The sequence below is a fragment of the Chrysemys picta genome, chromosome 3 (genome assembly GCF_011386835.1).
Source record: "Chrysemys picta bellii isolate R12L10 chromosome 3, ASM1138683v2, whole genome shotgun sequence".
Classification (NCBI taxonomy): Eukaryota; Metazoa; Chordata; order Testudines; family Emydidae; genus Chrysemys; species Chrysemys picta.
This window is the reverse complement of record NC_088793.1, coordinates 129,518,726-129,539,386: the sequence shown is the minus strand read 5'-3', so window position 1 is coordinate 129,539,386 and position 20,661 is coordinate 129,518,726. Positions and strand designations below refer to the sequence as shown.

The 20,661-nt window shown below is 39.7% G+C and overlaps 1 protein-coding gene across 15 annotated transcripts in view; it reads right to left on the bottom strand.

The window, feature by feature from the left end:
* TTC13 (tetratricopeptide repeat domain 13) overlaps positions 1-20,661 on the bottom strand; it is a 74,946-nt gene that overhangs the window by 19,767 nt on the left and 34,518 nt on the right. For all 15 annotated transcript variants that reach the window (XR_006174003.2, XR_006174005.2, XR_006174006.2 and 12 more), the window contains exons 8-15: positions 20,435-20,545; positions 18,258-18,340; positions 13,497-13,638; positions 11,832-12,006; positions 11,258-11,414; positions 9,990-10,120; positions 9,252-9,384; positions 3,424-3,516 (exon numbers count right to left, since the gene is read on the bottom strand). Coding sequence is in view for 6 of the 15 variants with exons in the window: in XM_042848329.2 (XP_042704263.2) it covers positions 3,424-3,516; positions 9,252-9,384; positions 9,990-10,120; positions 11,258-11,414; positions 11,832-12,006; positions 13,497-13,638; positions 18,258-18,340; positions 20,435-20,545 (1,025 nt within the window). In the remaining 9 variants the exon portion in view is untranslated. The remainder of the gene's footprint in view (positions 1-3,423; positions 3,517-9,251; positions 9,385-9,989; positions 10,121-11,257; positions 11,415-11,831; positions 12,007-13,496; positions 13,639-18,257; positions 18,341-20,434; positions 20,546-20,661) is intronic.

Here is a 20,661-nt window from a genome sequence, read left to right as displayed (position 1 = left end):
TTGCCACCTCTTCAGAATTCCCAAGAACAGATAGTAGTAGTGGGTGTCTCAACATATATTTGGAAGAATACTGACAGCTTTCATCAGTCAGAACAGGTCTCAAATCCTCGTTTTGCCCATGAAAACAAAAGTTTGGACTTTCAAAAAGGCAAAGTAAGATCTGATAACTTATAACCTTATAACGGGATGGAAGTGAGCCAAAGGCACTCTTATACTGACTCAGAAGAGTAGAAACGACCGCTTAATATCTGCACCTTAAGAATGCTAAGCCCTACACCCTTACAGAACCCTAAGAAGATCAAGTAAAAAGACTTTGTAAACACTTGTCAGGTGTTCCCAAAGGACCACCCAACAGAAATGTTCCAAATTAGAGTGACTAAAAGACTACGGTGGAAAGTTTTCTGGTACTTTCCAGACGTTAAGCCTCTACAAGGAAAAAAATCTAATGCAGAAACCATCATTTATCATCCTCCAAGATGACAGACTCAAGTAGTAAGAACTGTTGAATGGAATTGGACCTTGCATAAAGGAGTCCCTGCAAAGAAGGTATCGTTAGCATGGACCTAACAAAAGGACTATTATGTACAGAAACAATAGGTGACAGTATGGGACAAAGGGATCCTATGAGACTAGGCTGAGCACCGTCTGACCTGATCTTTTATAACTATGCAAGGGAATCAAGTGAGTGGAGGTAACAAGTTTCCAAACCCTTTTCTCCATTCCCAGGAGAACACGTACTTTATCCTGCAAATCAAAGTGTGAAAAAAGAGGTAATTTTGGTTCACCTCCAGCTTCCCAGCAGTCTACTATGGGCTCTACTGCAAGCAATCAAACTTATAAATTAATGGAGATATCCTATCTCCTAGAACTGGAAAGGACCTTGAAAGGTCATCGAGTCCAGCCCCCTGCCTTCACTAGCAGGACCAAGTACTGATTTTGCCCCAGATCCCTAAGTGGCCCCCTCAAGGATTGAACTCACAACCCTGGGTTTAGCAGGCCAATGCTCAAACCACTGAGCTATCCCCTCCCTCCACTTACTGCTCTTGGTACTCATTGAAACAACCTACACAATTTTTTTGTTCATCTAACTACCATATACAGAAATCAAATTGGGCTAGTTCATGCAGCTCTGCAAATTAGTACTACTTTTTTGAGCCTGCTATCTTGTGCTCAAGAATCCAAGCTTGATAAAGAGTAAGCCTCTAGCCTTTATGGTTGTGAAAATAACCTTCAATATATAAACTGAACAGAAACCAATGCTTAAGTGTGCCTGAAACAACAGCCCAGAGGTGTGAAATGATCCCATTCATCTCAACAAGGTTTTCATTCTGAAGCCTAGTTATGATATACGAATTAGCAGTATTTCAAAACTATTTCATGGCTGATTAAAGCACACAAGAAGGGATTATCCTATTTGTGCAGATTTGCACAATCTATTGCAAGTGATATCTCATTTTGATGTCATGAGTGGATGGAAGGCAGAGCTACCACTACCTACTACTCTCTCCAGATGCCTCATTCAATCCCAGATTAAATGGTTATTCTCAGAAAGGAATTCAGTAGTGTGCAAAGGAGAAAGTGGGCTCCTGGACTCAGAAAGGATGCAGTCAAAATTTGTGATGGGGAAGCGTGAAGGTTCACTAGTCTGGGAAGATTTAGGCCCCTGCAAACTGATTAATATCCCTACCTGGATTACAATCTTTCTGTCAAGAAAGCACTATAGTATTATTCAAGCCATGGTACAGACCCAGGAGCACAGGTCAGGCCAAAAGGAAAGGTCAGAAATTGATTCAGTCTGGTCCTGCACCTTATGAAGAGACAGTAACCCATTTCAGTACAAGTACAGCCTAGATATCTCACAGGGACTCACTAGACTTGTTGGAACATCAAACTATAGGATTGCTAGTGTTATCTGATGAGAGAAAGGTATAAGAAATATTTAGACTACTGAGAGACAAGCAGGGTTACTGAACTGAAGGTCAGGGACAGAGAAATGCCTTTGCAAAGTAGGCACTCTTTCCTCACTATTAATAACACTAGCAAAAGTAGGGCATTCCTTAGAGTTCTCTTTTTTCTACTGACGATGCAAGCCAAAGCTGGAGGTTCAAGCTCCGCTTCTCCCGCTATCTCCCATATTGAGGAAAAAACACAGGTAATGAGTTATGGCCTGAGGTAGGGATTGCCCTCCACCCTTTAAGAATGAAGAGTGTTTGGATTCTGCTACATCTTTAATGGGAGAGAGAGGAGGATAAAGCAGAAGTCAAGAGAAGACTGGGGCCCAGGAAGCAGAATTTAATTTGAGAGGAAGAACACAGAAGCCTGAGCACAACATTGGCCCTGAAGAGCTGGAAACAGCTAATGTATCTGGCCCTACAAGGCAGTTACTGAGCTACATCAGAGTTTCAGCCAAACCTGTACCTGCATACCCCAGAGAAAACGTCAGATGGCTGGGCTCCATTCTGTGGAATGGGAAATGGTAGGAGTTGCCGAGAGAGAGAGAAAGAACACTATCATCCTGTGCACTGAGAGCTTTAAACGTCAGTAATTCTTTCTGTAAAATATTTGTAGAAAGTTCTTTTTCTAATTTTTTTCTTTTTGAGTAACACTGAAAAACAGGGTTAGAAATAAAAGTAGCAGGACTGAACAAGGATTCTGCTTCCCATAAAGGAAGATGGGAGCATGGCTACATATTTGCGAGCGTACACACACTCTCCATCCATGACTGACAGTGATTTTGCCACATGTCTCTCCTTTCTCCATTGTTTCGTGGTAGGTGGAGCTGTAATGCTTGCGATACAGAATCTTGTTTTATGGTATGAAGAAGGAGGAACGTACAACAATGATTTGAATTTTTCAAGTTTGAACCTTTTTCTGAAACTGCAGTTATCTTTCAGCTTCTTAGGTATTTTGACACCTGTGTCTTTAACCTTTCCATGCTGAAACATTTCCTCTAAATACTACTAATGGATGATGGTTACAAAGTAGGAAACACAGATTGCCTAGTACTGTGCAATTACAGCTGGCAGTATTGCCTTCTGGGAGTAGCATTTGTGGAAAATACATCAATGACAATGGGTTTAATCTTAGGTATATGAAGTAGGTATTTTAATTTGGGAATTAAAAACTAGAATGAAAAGTTATCTTTTGGGACCTATTTATCTCTCGCCAAAATAAAGATAATGTAAAACATTAGATTCAGAAAAAAGAAGGGGGTGAAAAAAAAATCATGAGAGATGATAATTGGTTTTTTAATGAGTGGAAAAATAAACAAAAGCTCTACTAGAATTAAAAACAAAACAGTCAAAACGTTAGACATTACATAGTATGTACACACTGAACACTGTCAGCTATAATAGTTCACGAACAGCCTACATATTTTAGCACAATTCCTAATGCAAACAAGATTAGGCAAAAACTTCATACCTGATTAGATTGATGTGGTTATTAAAGCCTCTACTAAGACTTCGAGCTGGCATTTGGTCTAACCAAAGCACGGGCTGGTCTGGATCAGCTATCCTACAAAGAAATACCCTGTTAAAATTTGTGCACCTAAAGAAGTCTTATTACAGGTCATATTTTAAATCAAGAAAATATCAGGTATGAAAATTTCTAAAGTTTCATCTTAAACATAACTGCCAACCTGTGCTGCCATCTGATGTAACCTATGGCTCTGAGAAGCTGGTTCATGCATCAATGCCTTTAAGCAAAGCTTGAATTCAGAGATCATAAAACAAGGTGCTGATTTTTTTTTTTCTGAAATGTGTATCAGCTTCTGTAACAGGAAGAAAGCAGTTCATAAAATTCTCACTAATGCAGCTAGACAGTTTGAAATAGTTAACTCTTTGCTAGCAGAGTAAATCGCTGCAAAGTATCCTGCAATCTTTCATAGCTTTTTTTTAACTACCTAATACAAAAGGGAAAACAAGAATATTTTCAGGAATAAAAATTTCTGTGGGTTCATTTTAACACATGCTCTAACCTAGCAACTTGTATCCTCCTCTGGTATCCGAGAACCACTTCCCATAAGAAAAAGAGGGCAGTAACTTCACTTCCCTATCTTTTCTCATGTAGGGCTGCTAAAACGGGGGCACTAGCTCAAGAGCAAAGTCCTCCATTTATCCAAAGAACAGGTGGAGCACAAGTGGTGGGAGGTCAAGCTTCCCCAATATTGCCCGACAGGTATGCTTCAAATATTATTTGGGGGTAGATTTACATTTAATAACAGTAACAGATTACTGCTACTTATTAGCTCGTTACACCTAATAATTGTGCACACCGCCAGTCTAGGATAAAAACCTTTTCATATTATTGTTACTACATCCCCCCTCTCCCACTTGTTTCATCCATGTTATATATCTTGTCTTTTAGACTAACTTCTCTTGGATAGGTACTGTCTTTTTACTTCATGTCTGTACAGAGTCTAGCACAATGGGGTCCTGACTTGGTTAAGGACTCTAGGCAATACTAAAGTATTGTCTACAGTTACAAACATACATGGTTCTTCAGGATGTATTGTCCACATGACTTCCAGCTTTTGGTGAGCATGTGCATGAGACTGGATTCTTCTGGCCATTAATATCGATTGGGGTCATGTCAATGCCCTAATGCATCCCTCCCCATTGTCTCTCAGTTCTTTAGCCAGAGTCTGTAGTAGTACTTGATGAGCATCCTCAGTGCTATAGAAAACTAAAAAGCAGAACTCTGTACTGGTAGTGATGGACTCACTGATAGATGGTCCAGTGTTTAGGGCAGTAGCCTAGGAATTAGAGGCCCTAAATTTAACTCCTTGCTCTGCCAGATTACCTGTGTGATCTTGGGCAAGCCAATTAGTCTCTCTGTGTCTTGGTTCGTTGTCTGTAAAATGGAGATAATAGCACTTCCTTACCTCATGTGCGTGTTGTGAGGATAAATACATTAAAGACTGACATGTTCAGACACTACAGCGATGAGGGGGCCACAGTGGTCATTTAGTGAGATGTTTCTACCAGGAATCTGAGGTATATCTAATGGGCTGGATGAATGGATGTATGGAAACAGGCATTTTGCATGTCGAGAGCTGCAAACCAGCCTTGAGGATCTAACAAGAAAATTATGGAGGCCAAATGAACATCCAGAATTTGAAACAGCAAATGAAGTTGTTGGCATGTTGAAAATCCAGGATGGGTCACCAACTAATGGTACTTTGGAATGAGAAAGTAATGGGAATAAAAATGTCTGCCCCTAAATTCTAAGGGCATTTCCTCCACTGCTTCCAGTTGTAGGACCCACTGGTCCAAGATGATTCTAGCCCAACCTTCCTGGAAATAAAAGAGGCAGTTGCCATGTTGATGTGGAAAGGGCAGGGAGGGGTCTAAAGTATCCTCTGATGGTTCTACCAAGCTTTTGAAATTGACTGGTGGAAGCCTCAGATTGAGGGGCAGCAGAAGACCAGACAGAGGGCCATCTCCAGTGGACTCTCTCTCTCTCTTCCTCTGTAGCTCTGAAGTCCTCTGTGGCTGATGACAATATTGGACAGAGAAGTGCTGTCTGAATAAGGGTTCTGACTTTTTTATTTTCTTTTTGGGGCAGAAAAAAGAGGCCCAGAGAGTACAGAGTTACCCGTAGGTCTTTAAAGGAGTGGAGGGCCAAAGTTTGTTGCCCTCAAATGGTAAGTCCTTGCTTGTTGTCTAGAACCCCCTGGGATTCCCCAGGTAGTGAAGCTATGATGACCTTTCTCATTGCTACTGCATTAGCCATAGTATGCACTGCGGTGTGAACAGCACATGGAGGGGTTCCAGGAGGGATGTTCCCTATGACTCCCAGGTCTCTTTCTGCTACTCTCAAGGAATCTTCTTTAGAATAGCTTCCCAATTCCCACTGTGCTATCCAGGGAGTTGAGAGCAATGGGTGGGAGAGGAGTCCCTACCATGTTCAGAGGTGGAGGAGGAGGAGGAGGAGGAGTAATATACTTCCTCCAAGGGAAGGGGCCATTCTACTGGGACTGCCCTGCCTCTGAAGGAGAGGTCAGTACCAGGAATACCTCCTTAGCCTGATATTCTAGTAACTCTGAAGCTGGTGGTTTGGACATCACCACCGTCACGCTCTTAAGGAAAGGTGACTCCAGCACCAAATCTATTTGGCACCATGTATGCTTTGTACCAAGATAGCTGGTAGCAAGGTAGCAGGTACTGCTGGACACTGTTTCAAGGCAACCAAGACTGAGGCGGAAGGTACAAGGCTTCTAGTTCTGATGCATTTGGTGCCAAGACTCTGTGTTCTAAGGTGCTCAGTGGTAAGGTTGGTACCAAGAGAAGTGCAGTCCACATATTTAGTAGGTACCACTTCTGCTCGCTTAGTGGTCAGTACCTGGGAAACAGAAGGGGCCTTAACAGGCTTCTGGCTCTTAGATGGAGTGCAACACAAATCAGAAGCATGACGACTCTTGTGCCTCAACTTACTAGGCACCAGAGATGGTGACCTGTGCTTTGCTCATCCCTAAAACCATGTTCTTTCCTGCCCACCAGAGGACGTCAATGCCAGAATAATGGCAGACAAACGGGGCCTTTGAGTAGATGTGGCCTAAAAACTCAGACTGAAATCTCAGCTCATCAGGGCACTAATGGAGCAAGACTTACAGATGTCTGAGGCTGGGCAGTAGCTTTCCTCTCTGAGTCAGAGGAGGCTTGTATCAATTTCTGAAGGAGGAACTGCTTCCAGCAGGCTGCTCTAGCTCTAAGTGCATGCACAGAAGGAGCAACATACAGAACATCACCCAGGGATGGGTCCCTCTCCTAGGCAGAGTCAGGGCCGTCTCCAATGTTTTTGCTGCCCCAAGCAGCAAACGGGTGCGGGGGGCAGGGAGAAGAGGCGCGATCAGCACTTCTACCGCCGCTGCTTCATTCTTCGGCGGCAATTTGGTGGCAGGTCCTTCCCTCCGAGAGGGACTGAGGGACCCGCCGCCGAATTGCCGCTGAAGAGCCAGATGTGCCGTCCCTCTCCGTTGGCCACCCCAAACACCTGCTTGCTGCGCTGGTGCCGGCCCTGGGCAGAGGCACTCATGATTCATAGACATCAAAGCATCACACAAGGGATAAGCAATGAATTCTGGTGATTTAGCTTCTGCCATGTTGCTAGCAACCCTTTATTGGGGGTTGGGGTGTCCAGTCTATCTGGACTACCTAACAAAGCAATTTTTTTTTTAAATCAACATGCATTTTACCAACTATAATCCCAATTCACACTAGCAACACACAGAGCAAAGAGTGGACATTACAAGAGTTTCATTTCGCCGTCACAGGCAGTAAGAAGGAACTGAGGGACAGTTGGGCCCTCAGGTGTGTGTGGGGGGTGGGGTGGGCGGCTTACAGCCATCTACAGCACAGGCATGGCCCTAACAGACACTAAGAACTAAAAGAATCCAGGTTTCAGAGTAGCAGCCGTGTTAGTCTGTATCCGCAAAAAGAACAGGAGTACTTGTGGCACCTTAGAGACTAACAAATTTATTAGAGCATAAGCTTTCGTGGGATGGAAATTATTGAAAATTTTTTCATCAGCCATACCATCAGGGGCTCGTTCACCTGTACATCTACCAATGTGATATATGCCATCATGTGCCAGCAATGCCTCTCTGCCATGTACATTGGCCAAACCGGACAGTCTCTACGCAAAAGAATTAATGGACACAAATCTGACATCAGGAATCATAATACTCAAAAACCAGTGGGAGAACACTTTAACCTGTCTGGCCATTCAATGACAGACCTGCGGGTGGCTATCTTACAACAGAAAAACTTCAAAAACAGATTCCAACGACAGACTGCTGAGCTGGAATTGATATGCAAACTAGATACAATCAACTTAGGACTGAATAAGGACTGGGAATGGCTGAGCCATTACAAACATTGAATCTATCTCCCCTTGTAAGTATTCTCACACTTCTTATCAAACTGTCTGTACTGGGCTATCTTGATTATCACTTCAAAAGTTTTTCCTCTTACTTAATTGGCCTCTCAGAGTTGGTAAGACAACTCCCCCCGTTCATGCTCTCTGTATGTGTGTATATAAATCTCCTCAATATATATTCCACTCTATATGCATCCGAAGAAGTGGGCTGTAGTCCACGAAAGCTTATGCTCTAATAAATTTGTTAGTCTCTAAGGTGCCACAAGTACTCCTGTTCTTTTTAAAAGAATCCAATCACACACACACACGTGCCAAGAGTGACATCCATGGGCCAATCATTCAAAAAAGAATGAAATAGTTGATTCTCATTTATATCTCTGCTGAGACTGTCACTAAGGGTGCTAATTATTGTGCCTTGACCAAAAGTTTCTGAGAAATGGACATCAGTTGGACTGCATTTGAAACAGTAATCTAGAACAAAGTTCTTCAAACTGAATTGCAACTCCCAGGAAGGGGAAGTATGTTGGCGGAAGCGGTGAAAAAAAATGTAAGATTTTTGTAAATAACGCAATTGATGTAGTGTATAAATTTTGTTAACAATTTTTACAACAAAAATAAATAGTCTTACTATTCAAGTTATTTTTACCTTATTGAGAACAAGTAAAATTGAAAGCAGAGGCTAGAAAGATGGTTAGATTCAGGCTCCCATTTAAAAACAATGCATGTCATCACAAGAGATCAACTTGTTTTTATTCTTCCTTGCAAAGTTCAGAAAAAAAAGCCCAGAAATTTCTTTATAAAAAGGAACTTTAAAGCATGCTCTGCATACCAAATCTTTTTGATTCCTACAGTTAACTCAGTAGTGGTCATACTATTTAATGGACTTCCCTCCCCAAATGGATTAACTGATGGAAAAAAATACAATGCAAGAGTCCTTTGCGTGTGAAGAAAGTCTAAACTACTTTACAATAACCAACCTCTATTCTGCTAGCTGAATTCGTATCCCACTACCCCCGTCTCCTTTAAAACACTTATTTATTTCAGTTTTTCAAATTCATCTTGTGAAAAAGTGCAGTGCCTCTAATCTCTGCCAAGTGCAGACCAAGGAGACCTCAACCTGCAAGAGTATTCCTCCTTTGGATGAAGAGTTGTTAAACATCCCTTTATGAAAATCCCTGCAAACACTGCACAGTGGACCAGCCCATAAGTGAGGATGCAGTTAAAGCAGTAGGGGCTAAGATTCCAAAGAGATCTGCCTCCACATCTAGTACAAAGCCTGCAGTTGTTCAGTCTGTCTTAAATTCCACTAACTGGAACTTACATCAATATCACAAGATAAGGCTTAGTAGCTCTCTTCTCTTAAGCATTACCTTCGCCATTTCACAGCAATGTCAAACATATCTCTCCACTGCATCAATCTGGTTTTCCCATTCATTCGAACTTTTGAGTTTGCCCACGTCCGCTGCACAGCTTGCATTACTTCCAAAGCAGCCAGCCCCATTGCTGAACAACAAAGAATATATAGAACCAATTAGTCCACTCAGAGCCTTTCCATTGTATAGGGGGGAACTGAAGCAGCCAAGATAACAGACCTGTTCAAGGGAACAGAAGTAGCTAGTGTTAATGCTGGTATTAAGACCCAGTAGCTCATGGCTTCCAGTCCAGAGCTAGACCATGATGCCTCAGAAAATATGTACCTATTAAGATACGAAGTGTGGTTATCTGTAAATTTTACATCTACACATTTTTGTAGAATACATTTCAGATGAATGGAAATGTAAAGAAAAAGGTTTTACAACTGCATATCACTTTAAGAGTATATTTTTACTTAAACCGCTGCAGCTGCATCACTGTAGGTAATGCACCTCCCGTATAACTGGTAGCTAGGTCTACGGAAGAATTCTTCATCGACCTAGTGCTGTCTACATCAGGAGTCAGTTGGCAAAGCTACGTCCTTCAGGGATGTGGATTTTGCACATCCCTGAGACGTCATTATGCCGATAAGTACCCAGTGTAAAACAACCTTAAGTTTATTAGCTTAAAGTGCTATCAAAGCAAGCATTGACATTTTTAGTTTCCATTCCCAGGTGGAGAGTCCCCCCGCATACCTCTGTGTATTCTCTTATTTGGAAGGAATCCTGGTGTCTCATATTGCATCAGTGAACCCAGACGATCAGCCACACATACAAGTTCTTGCACTTCAGGTTTATAGCTTTCAAAATTCTGAAATAGCACATCCCTTGAAGAAAAAAACGTCACAAAGTAAATATCAACCACCATCTGCCATGATGGCTCCTGAAAACAGCTTAAAAACAATCTATTTGTGGTGGTCAGTAACATAAGCCCAGAAAAGAATTAAAAGCAGTACCAAAAAACACACGTGTTGTAGATACACACACAAACCAAACGAGGTGAAATTCTGACCCCAATGAAGTCAATAGCAAAACTCATTCATCTCAACAGGAACAGTATTTCACCATCAGACTTAATTATTGCAAAAGGCTTTATAGTGAGTCACCTCCTCAGTGTATATTAATCCTGAATTTCATAGGGATCAGAGCTATGGCATGAAAGAAAACATGAGGAGTAACACAGACTAGGGGTCTGATTCTGTAATTCCTTCTCTAAAATGCCGACTGAAGTCAGTAGATGTTTTGCATGCATAAGAAATACAGGTTTGAGCCCATACCTACAAAATGGCAAGTTTCTAAGCCATGTTGTGTGAAATGACCATAAAACTGAAGGCTAGTTTTCAGAGAGAGAGAAAATCTCATGTAGGGAAAAGGTCTACTTCCCTGATAGTTAAACTTTTAAATCCTAATCTGATAAAGCCTTTGCTTTGGTGACTGATTACCACCACTCTAGAGGTGGAGCGTAAGACACAATTTCCTTCAGTCAGAGTTACAATTAATATATCTAATGTCCGAGTAACTGAGAAATTATACCGTTAAAAAAAAAATCTTAAATACTTAACAGTAAGAAAACTCCAAATTGAGGTTTCTACACTAGGGATGGATGTCCAGATGGAAGTCTATCCTGAGTTTCTCTAGTACTAAAGTGTTCTATAATCTAATTACCCCTAATCCAGTTCCAAGACAAAATAAAGAACAAAACAGTTAACATGGCTGTATAACCTGAATTATCTTTACTGAATTACATGGAACTAGAGAAGATCATTTTGACCAAGTTCTGATTCCACCTCTTTTTTACTGAGCTGGATCAAGCATTTGAAGCCCCTCTGAATTTGAAAAGTGCCCAACATTTTCTGTGGGCTTCAGGCAGCGTTAAACATTTGTGACAAATTAATCCTCAGATGCCATTTTTTGAAAAAATCCTACCAGGAATGCTCTAAATGGTCTGTCTAAAAACCACTCACTTTATATGTGGCTGCAATCCTGGCTGTTCTTCATAGTCTTCTATTAAAAAGGGAAGGTTTTTGGCCCAATGGTCCTTAAAGTTTCCAGGAAGATCTGTATCTACATTATATTCCGTAAGAGGGGTATCAAGATGGGCATGCAAATATCGAGAATATTCTGCGGAGGTAAAGAAAAACAATACAAATAAGTGTTATTTTTGTTCTCGGCCAACAGTTACTTTCCCCCAAAGAAGAATTTAAAACAGGAGTATATATTTGTTAAGATATTTAAGATAAATACCTTACTAAATTAATCAATGTTAAACTTGATCCTAGATAAACAGTTAAAAGTCTAGGCCAGTTAAGTGGTACCATAGTTACTTTTACTACTAAACCAAGACCCAAGTTTGATTTCTGGTCCTGGCTTTTAACTCTGAACAAACAAGCGCCAAGACACCTATGAAGTCAGCTCACTCAACACAACACTCAGGTGAATAAATACATCTTACTTAAAATAGTTTTCCATAAGTGACTCTTACACTTAGGCAATTTTAGTCCTATGTCAAAGGACATTTCCCCCCCAACCATAACTTACCTCGGAGGTATTTCACTTTTAGGTACTCTGGGCTAGCCTTCTGGCCTGGTAGTGGATCATTTAACATAACCTTGGTCTGAGCTTTTATGCCCTCATAAAACTGCCCCATTGCAACATGACTGAGACCTTTCATATACTGGCATACTTCATTATATGGCTCTAGCTGAAGACATCTCTAGAAGATTAAAGAAACAAGTCAATCAATAAAAAAAAATTAACCTGGGTATCTTGGAACTGTCTAATATACATTACTAAGCTCTTTAGTCACAAGGCCGACACCAGGGAATGGTCTTTTACTTTCAAAAGTTGTCAGCAACTGTTTTCCCAATGACTTTTCTTCAACTGATGTTAAAAACAATTTAATTAATTGCTAGCTAAGATGGAGAAAATATTTTCATCACCATTACATAAAATGTAACAGTGTTGGTGAAACTTGATCTTGATCACATTTTCGGTAACCAAGTGATTTTGTTGAAGCTACACTCGCAGCTAAACAGTTTTCAGCACCAGATGAGAGGCTAGAAGGAACCCACTGTTGACAAGCATTGGCATAACATGTCATTTCCTAGTGCAAACCGACCCTAAAATTAGGAGACATTTTTCTTAAGATGCAACTTTATACAATGTATCCACCATCAGTTCTTCTCTTCCACCAAGCATCATAGCTCTGAAATTCACGCACTGCACTACCATTACCTGACAGTCAATTCTGTACTACATCATGATAGTTTTAGCATAATGCTAGACAATAGGATACTTTAGAATTTGGTACCCCAAAACAAAATTCTCTGACCACATGGATGTATTAAACACTCAGGAGTTATCTGCATCTCTTCACACAGCATTTGCTATTTAAACTGTTTTTAAAAATACAACAAGATCTACAAATTGAGTCACAAAGCAGGGACACATGGTAATTTACATAAAGATATACAATGTTCTAAATAAACAAAAAGGAAAGTGTGCTTGTTAAGATAGGGAAGTAGGGATTCTTAGACTTGGCTCTGTTCCTTGCTCTGCCGATGACTCACTGTGAGACTTTGGGCAAGTCATTTAACATCTGTGCCTTAGTTTCTGGATCTGCAAAATTAGAATATAATTTATCTACCTCATGGACAGGCACGTGTTTTTACAATTTCAGATGGATCACTCTACACAAAAGTGTTAGCTTTTATTGTTCATGATGGAGAAAACTCAAAAGATTCAGATCCAAAAGTTCAGATGCTTATCTGAACCTAGAGATTACAAAATTGGCTACTTGTTTTATGAGAACAGCCCTCCAACCCCTTATGGAATTTCAAAACTTTGGGTACCACTTCTGACCAAATTACTGAATAAAACCAATCTGAGCATTTCAAAACCTTATAAAATACCATTTAAGAGTCTAGTATTAACAATTGGTAAGTCTGGGGGAAAATGTCTCAGTTCCCTCCCATGCCTGAACTGATTCATCATTCACTAATTGTAAGACTACAAATCATGCTTACAAAACAGATTGTATACAGAATTGTATTTTACTTGCAATACAAATTTTCATTCATATTCAGAATGTGGAACATAACATTATTGTATTTCATTTTAATTGTAATTTGATAAGTACTATGTCTAATTAAAAAATATCAATCCTTAATTTAGTACACATCTCTGAGGTCTACCTGTGCTTACCTTAAAATTCTTCAGTGCCTCATCTAGGCTACCATGATGGTAAAGCATCATTCCTCTGAGCTGTAATGTCTGAACGTGATTTTGATTTAGCAACAGAGCCTTCTGGAAGCTCTCTGTGGCAGCATCAAAGTTACCAAGTTCCCTAGGTAATTCCATAAAGTCATAAGTGAGGAACATAAAAAGCAATGGTGAACATACAAACCTACCTTTTTACCAAATAATTTTAACGCAATCCAAATGAAGATATTAAGAAAAGATATGATCTAGCTAGGGCTGATTTTTTTAAAATCACATTAGGGACAATTTCTTTGAGTAAGGTAAGAGTTCTGCAACTTCTTCAGCAGTGACAACCAAACTGTTGTTCACAATTCTTCACCTAACGGATCTACTCTTGGATACAGAATCCCACTAGACCCTGGATTCACACAATTCTCTGTGGGCATTAACTATTGACTATGAAACTTTATGCATTTCCTGGACAGTTCTTCCTCAGAATCGACAAGAATGAAAGCCTCCTACAATGAGCACCCTTGAATAAGATACAATTGAAGACGTCCAGCTGATATCCCCACCCCCAAGCTATTTATAGGATTCAGAAGTGTAAGTAAATTTTATGTTTTTCAGAAGCTGCCATTTGAAAAAACATGTGCCAGTTTTCAGTTAGTGGCCAAACTGATCATTACATTTAGAATTATATAATTTCAGAAGTAGGTACAGCCAATAGAACATGATCTAGTTTTAAAAATTAAATTAAATTAATATCCTTTTGATAAAACTGGAATGTAAAACCAAAGATTCTGAATTCAGTTTACAGTATCCAATTTTAATATATTAAATGAGTTCCAATCAACCACACACATTTAAGATAGCAGCATTAAAAATAAAGAATCAAAGCACATGCAGTTACCAAGCAGAAGAACTAATTTATATTTTTGAAGCTGGTTCATTAACTGATTAATGTTCATATTCAAAAGCCTTTTCAAAAGCAGATAATCTGAAAAAAGATACATTCTATTTCAACCACAAGTTATTGAATTTGCTGCAGGAGTTACTGGGTGATATTTTAAGATTTGTGTTATGTAGGCAGTCAGAATAGATCATCACAATGAACCCCTTCTGTCCTTAAAAAAATTATATGAATTTATGATCTTATCGTTAGCTTAAAAGGTGATCTACAAATAATGTTTGAAAAATGTTGGCAAATAAAAAAATTTTTCCAAACGACTTAAGAGAAATTTTGGCATGTTTTTAATATTTGCTAAACTTTAAATTAGCAGACCTGAATAAGAAATGAAACAACACTCCTGCATACCCATGACTGCCAGCTCCTGTTCAGTTGCATATCCCAACACCCATTTTGCTAACAGTTGCCAAAACCCCCACTGACGGAGCTTGACTATATTAGAAAAGAAAGCAATAGTTGTGCTGAAAAACCTCGTAAAGAATAAAGACGTTACTTTTCAATAAGTTAATATCGTGTATCTTAATGGATACAGATTTACACATTCACTACTGGGGAAAATAAAACAGGACTTGCCTTACAGGCAGGCTCCAGCACTCAGCCATGGTGGGTATGATGTTACCAGGAAAGTGCATGATTAGATGTGCACCAAGGCACTGGTGATTGCATTGGGTCTGTGCTTGGCAAGAAAGACAAAAGGAGGTAAGTTTGAACTTAATGTGCTGAAATACTACTCTACCATGTCTATTTTGAGACATCCACTACATAACCTTAATAGGCTATTTTTTTTAAATATGCTATTATAAGGTTGCTTGTGCAATTGTTAATTCTGCCCCCTTGTGCATAGTCTTTAACTGCATGATAACCATACTTTTTTCCCCCTGCAGGATCTCTGCCTTTTTTATTCAGTGGACAGGATGAATGGCGCTCAGGGAATGAAATAAGAGTGCACAACGAAGGAGGCTTTTTTCTGTAGAATCCTAGCCACATTTGTTACAGAAGTTGGAAGATGTGTAATGAATGAGGCAGGGGACTGTAGGAAGAGAAAGAAGCGTCTCATGGTGAAGACAGTTGAAGGCCATCCTGGAGAACTGGATTCTATCCCTACTCTACCATAGAGTTCCTATGTGACTCTGAAGAAATCACTTAAACCAAGCTTTTCAGAGGTGGTCACTAATTGTGTGTTCCTCATTTTCTGGGTTCCCAACTTGAGGTGCTGGGGTTTGATTTGTAGCAGTGCTAAACGTTAATAAATGTAAATGAAGTCAATGGGATCTGTGTTATGAACATTTAAATGGAAATAAAATGTTTAATATTCCAGTGTCACCAACTCTTGCAATTTCCTCACAAGTAACACAATTTTGGCTGGGGGTTGAACCAGACTCACAATGATGCAAGAAGCTCCATCCCTCTCTTGAATTTCAACCCTGCCTGGTGCAAGGGCCCCCACACCCTGCTATTGGCTACCTATCTCCTGGGAAACAGCTATAGGAGCAAGCAGATCTCTCTCTGCTCCACTCACATGAGCAGAGAGAAGGGAGAGGGAGCAGTCGACACCATTCTCACAGGAGGAACACAAAGCCCAGCAGTGCAAGGATGCTCTGCTTCCTCCTCCCTTCTGTAAAAGATGGATCAATCTTCCCTCTGCTGCTCCCCCTTCCCCTCTCGATCCCTGCAACACAAGGACTGGGAAAGGAAAGAGCCCCTGGACCTGCCCCCACTACAGGCAGCGAAGACTCATGAACCTGCAGGAGCAGTAGATGTGGGAGATGGGAGAGGACAGAACTGATGCGAGGGCTGAGAGGGTTGTATAATGAATTGCTGGGCTTGGGGGTGGGGGAGCTGGTCAGATGGAGGGACAATTAATTAGAATTTTGGGATTAGAGAGATGCTGGAAGCTCTGCACCATCAGGGACACAGTAAAAGCTCCTGTCGTGGTGGCCAAAATCACCTTACTCAAATCAGGGAGAGCTGGCAATGCTAACTGTCACACCCACACATTGGGCAGAGTGTTAAAAAACGACAGATTAAAATCACAACATAATCTTTTAAAAAATAATCACATGATTTTGGGGGGGTTGACTCATGATTTTTGAACCTTTGGGGTTGGCAATACTGAATTATCTGAAAAAGTCAGGCCCTAGGATCCTTTAACTGGGCACCCAAACATAGGAGACATTTGACAATTTTTGCTTACATTTTCCATGTATAGAACAGGAATAAAAGGGTTGTTGTGAAGATCAATGAATTCATGTCTGTGAAGCATCCATACTACAGTGATGAGTGTCACAGAAAACCCACGAGGAATTAATAATTGCATACTCAGTGCAAGGTTTAGATGCTGTGGTAACTAAGACATAGGCAAATAACACACTGAATGATAAGGATAAAAACTTGTGAATAGGTGCACAGTGCATCCTGTGCACAAAATGAGGCAGGGGTCCTGTAGGAAAAAATAGTAGGTGATCATGGAATTCAAGACTATATTATGAAGTGTATTGCCAGGGGGCCAAATTAAGATTACACAGGCAACAATTTATATTGCAGTAGCACCAAATCACACAATGTAGGTGTTTTCCAAACATAATAGTCCAAAATATAAAAGAAAAAACTGACGAAGTACAGAGGGTTGTGGGGAAGAGAGGAAATACAATATACAGGCATAGTAGTCAGGATGATGACTGGTTTATGTATTATTAATTTTTTTAAATATATAACCTATCCACAACTGCTTTTCTACCTAGTTATTATCTGTAGATCACCTTTTTAAAGACATATAAATTAAAAGCCTTAATAAACAAAGTGAAGTTCTCTACTTGTCATTTCAATATCATTATTAAAAGCAAAACTAAAGAATGACCCATTACCTAACTCCTGAAAAAGAGTGCAATTTAAATACATTAGGTTTTTCAAAAGGAATTTATTTTGCTGATACTTAAAGCAAAAAACAACAGGTTGGTTTTTAAAAATAATTACTTCCCAATTTTAGTGTAAGTGTTTAGATTGCAAACACTTAAGGGCAGAGACCCTGTGTTTATATTAATTTATATAGTATCTATCACACTTGTGGCACTATATAATTAAGTCAAAACTTAAACATGCAAAAACCACTCATTGCTGTCTAAATATTATGATTTCAGAAACCATCTAGCAAGTTTTCATTATGAGAATAAAATATTCAACTGTGGTTCATAATGTTTACCTCACTTTATACAATATCACTTGGGGATATGTTTCAACTATGGTACTGATAGAAGCCAAAAATCAGGTAAATGAGGGCCTAAGGGGTATGTCTACATGGCAATTGGAAGTGTGATTGCAGCTCGGGTAGATATACTCGTGTTAGCTTTAATATAGCTAGCAAGGCTAAAATAGCAGTGAAGACATGGCGGCATGGACTGTACAAGCTCTCCTGGGTACATGTTTGTATTGCTAGCTCATACTGGGCCCCCCCCAACACCACATCTTCACTGCTATTTTTAGCGGTGCTAGCTAGATTAAAGATAGCAGGGGTATGCCTACCCAAGCTGCAATCACACCTCTGACTGCAGTGTACATATACCTTAACAGACCTGTTTACTTTGGATTTATACTAAAACCTCTTTGCCTTTGTTTCATTTACATTGAGCTCAACCCTGAAGTCCATGCTATCGATAACTATCAACAATAACGCATTAAAATATAGAGAAACAAATCTGTGATTAAAGACTCTTGTGTTATTTTTATTGATATGTAGTGTTGAAAGTGTGGTAGAGGCTTTAAGCCAGTGGTATTAAAAAGCTATTTCTGAATGTGCTTACCTATAGGCCTGTCCCAGACTCTTATATGCATCTATGAAATCAGCTTTCTGCTTCAGGGCTTCTTTGAATGATTCAATAGCTTCCTACATAAAACAAAAGTAGGCATCATGATTAGCTGTCATTAATTATCCCTGTCTAAAGTTAAATTCAATAACTTTAAATTTAAAGTAATTCAGTAATTACAAAGGATTTTGTGCTGTTATGTAAGACCTGTGGAAGGTTTGACCAAGGCATTATACATTACAAAATCCAAAAGTGTACAAGTAAAATATTACAGTAGTTTGTGCTTCAAATCACACAATAAAAAAGTGCTATAATCCTTTTTATGGCTATAATAAGCTATGAAGTAAGCAACTCTCCCAATACCACATGGAGGGACGGACAGAACTCTCTTCTGCTGAAATTCAGTCCAATGTCTTAACTACAAGGCCATCCTTTCTTCCTCCAGATCCCCGCCTCACTCACAACACCCCTTTTAACTTTTACACACAGACTCACTTCACAGCCCTGCCCCTCTTATTGTTCTGATGTATTCAAGTGGCTACAGATTCGTGCTCAAAGCCCTACAGAGGGAATTAATTCCTTGTCTATATTTAAAAGTGGTCTGCCAGGATAGATATACCAGTATATTGCCCTCATGGAGATACAGCTTATACTGGCAAAAGAGTTCTTCTGCTGGTATACTTTAAACTAATTGCCCAAATGGAATAAGTTACATTGGCAAAATATTTTTTTGCTGGTATAACTGCATCTACAGTAGGATTTTTTGCTGGCAGAGCCATGTCAGTTGGAGTTCAAGTTACTTTATATGGTCCAGACTTCATTAACCTAAACCTCAGACTCATAGCTCATTAACTAGGACTCAAATTAATTCTCTTGATACTTCTTAGTTTAATGCTTTACTAAATGACAAACAACACAGGTAGGACTTCATTCAGTAGAAGAACTTAAGGCCCACTAAGCCTTTAGGCAAAGATAGGATTTAAACAAATGAATATACGTGTTCTGATTTAGAGAACAGGTAAATGACAGAACTGGCAAATTACAGTATTTCAATTCTAGTTTGAGTGTGTTAAGAATTCAGTTACTGCACTAATTACAATCAAACTTCCACTCCAGGATCTAATCTCATCAAGTCTCAAATTAATCAGGGTGGGTTTAGATCACAATTTAGATAGAAGTGCACCAATGATAACCCAGGGTGCCATAGGAAGTGGTGGCGGTGATTCAGTAGGTAGCACATTTCTCCAAAGTCAGCACTACACTGGGGATCTAGTTCACTACCAAGGGCCACTGTGCTATTTTCAGATAAGATTTACAATAAACAGCCTGACAACTTAAGATCCTTAACCTGCTCTTTCCTGATTTTTGATTGAAAGTTCAGGAATGGAAAAAGTATAGGGGAAAACAAGCAGCAGCTGGGAGATAGATTGGGAGGGAGGAACCCTGAGAAAAAAGCACCAGCAGCTCCCCCCACTCCAGTAAGTTAGGAACAGAACCGGTATTGCCAGCCTCAAACATTCAAAAATCTGAGTCAGACGTTCAAAAATTATGTGATTTTTAGAAAATCCATTTTGTGAGAAGAGGAGTTATTTGCCTTCTGTTTCAAGTCTTTGGAGGCACATGGCTTTTCCCTTCCATAATGTATGCATGAGAGTTTCAGGTTTGGCATGCATTAAATGCATATGTAGAGATCCCCATTGGCTGCCTGGAGGGGACTCCCCTTACCCTCTCCTAATTCATGCAGTAAGGAAGCTACCAGTGTTTTCCTCTCCATCCCCCTTCCTTGTCATATTCCTAGGCATTCTTTTTCATTTGATAGAAAGAAATTTTGGACTTAACTGGACATATTTTCGGTGTCAGACCCTGGGTGTCAAGCACTTTTGAAAATCTGTCCCTATTTGACATCATATATTCCATCAGTCACACGCGTACCAGTGAGAATATCTGATATCTACACGGCACATATCTACATAATGCATCAGATATATTTTCAGTGAACCAAGAAGTGCCACTGGATTTAACAGAGCCTAAAAAGGTTTGGTATAATGATTTATCTCAGTCATGAGAAAAAACAAGGACACCTACAGAATATCTACAACAGCTAGAATATTTTATAGGAATAAAATAATATTAAAGGCATTGTTCTGTAAGTGGATATTTAAAAACAAATTTACCTTCAGAAGTCCTCTATGGAAAAAGGTTAAGCCTTTGTATAGCATAGCTATAGGCTGGTTTTTGTTCAGTTCCAAGGAGCGCTGAAAGTCTTCATGAGCTGTTGCATAGTCCTGTTGGACAAAAATAGCTTTCAGATGACATAGAAATTGCTAGATCTAGCTGATAAAGAGGAATACAAACAACCCTCTTATGGTTACATGTATGCATTTTGCGCCAACGGAGTGAT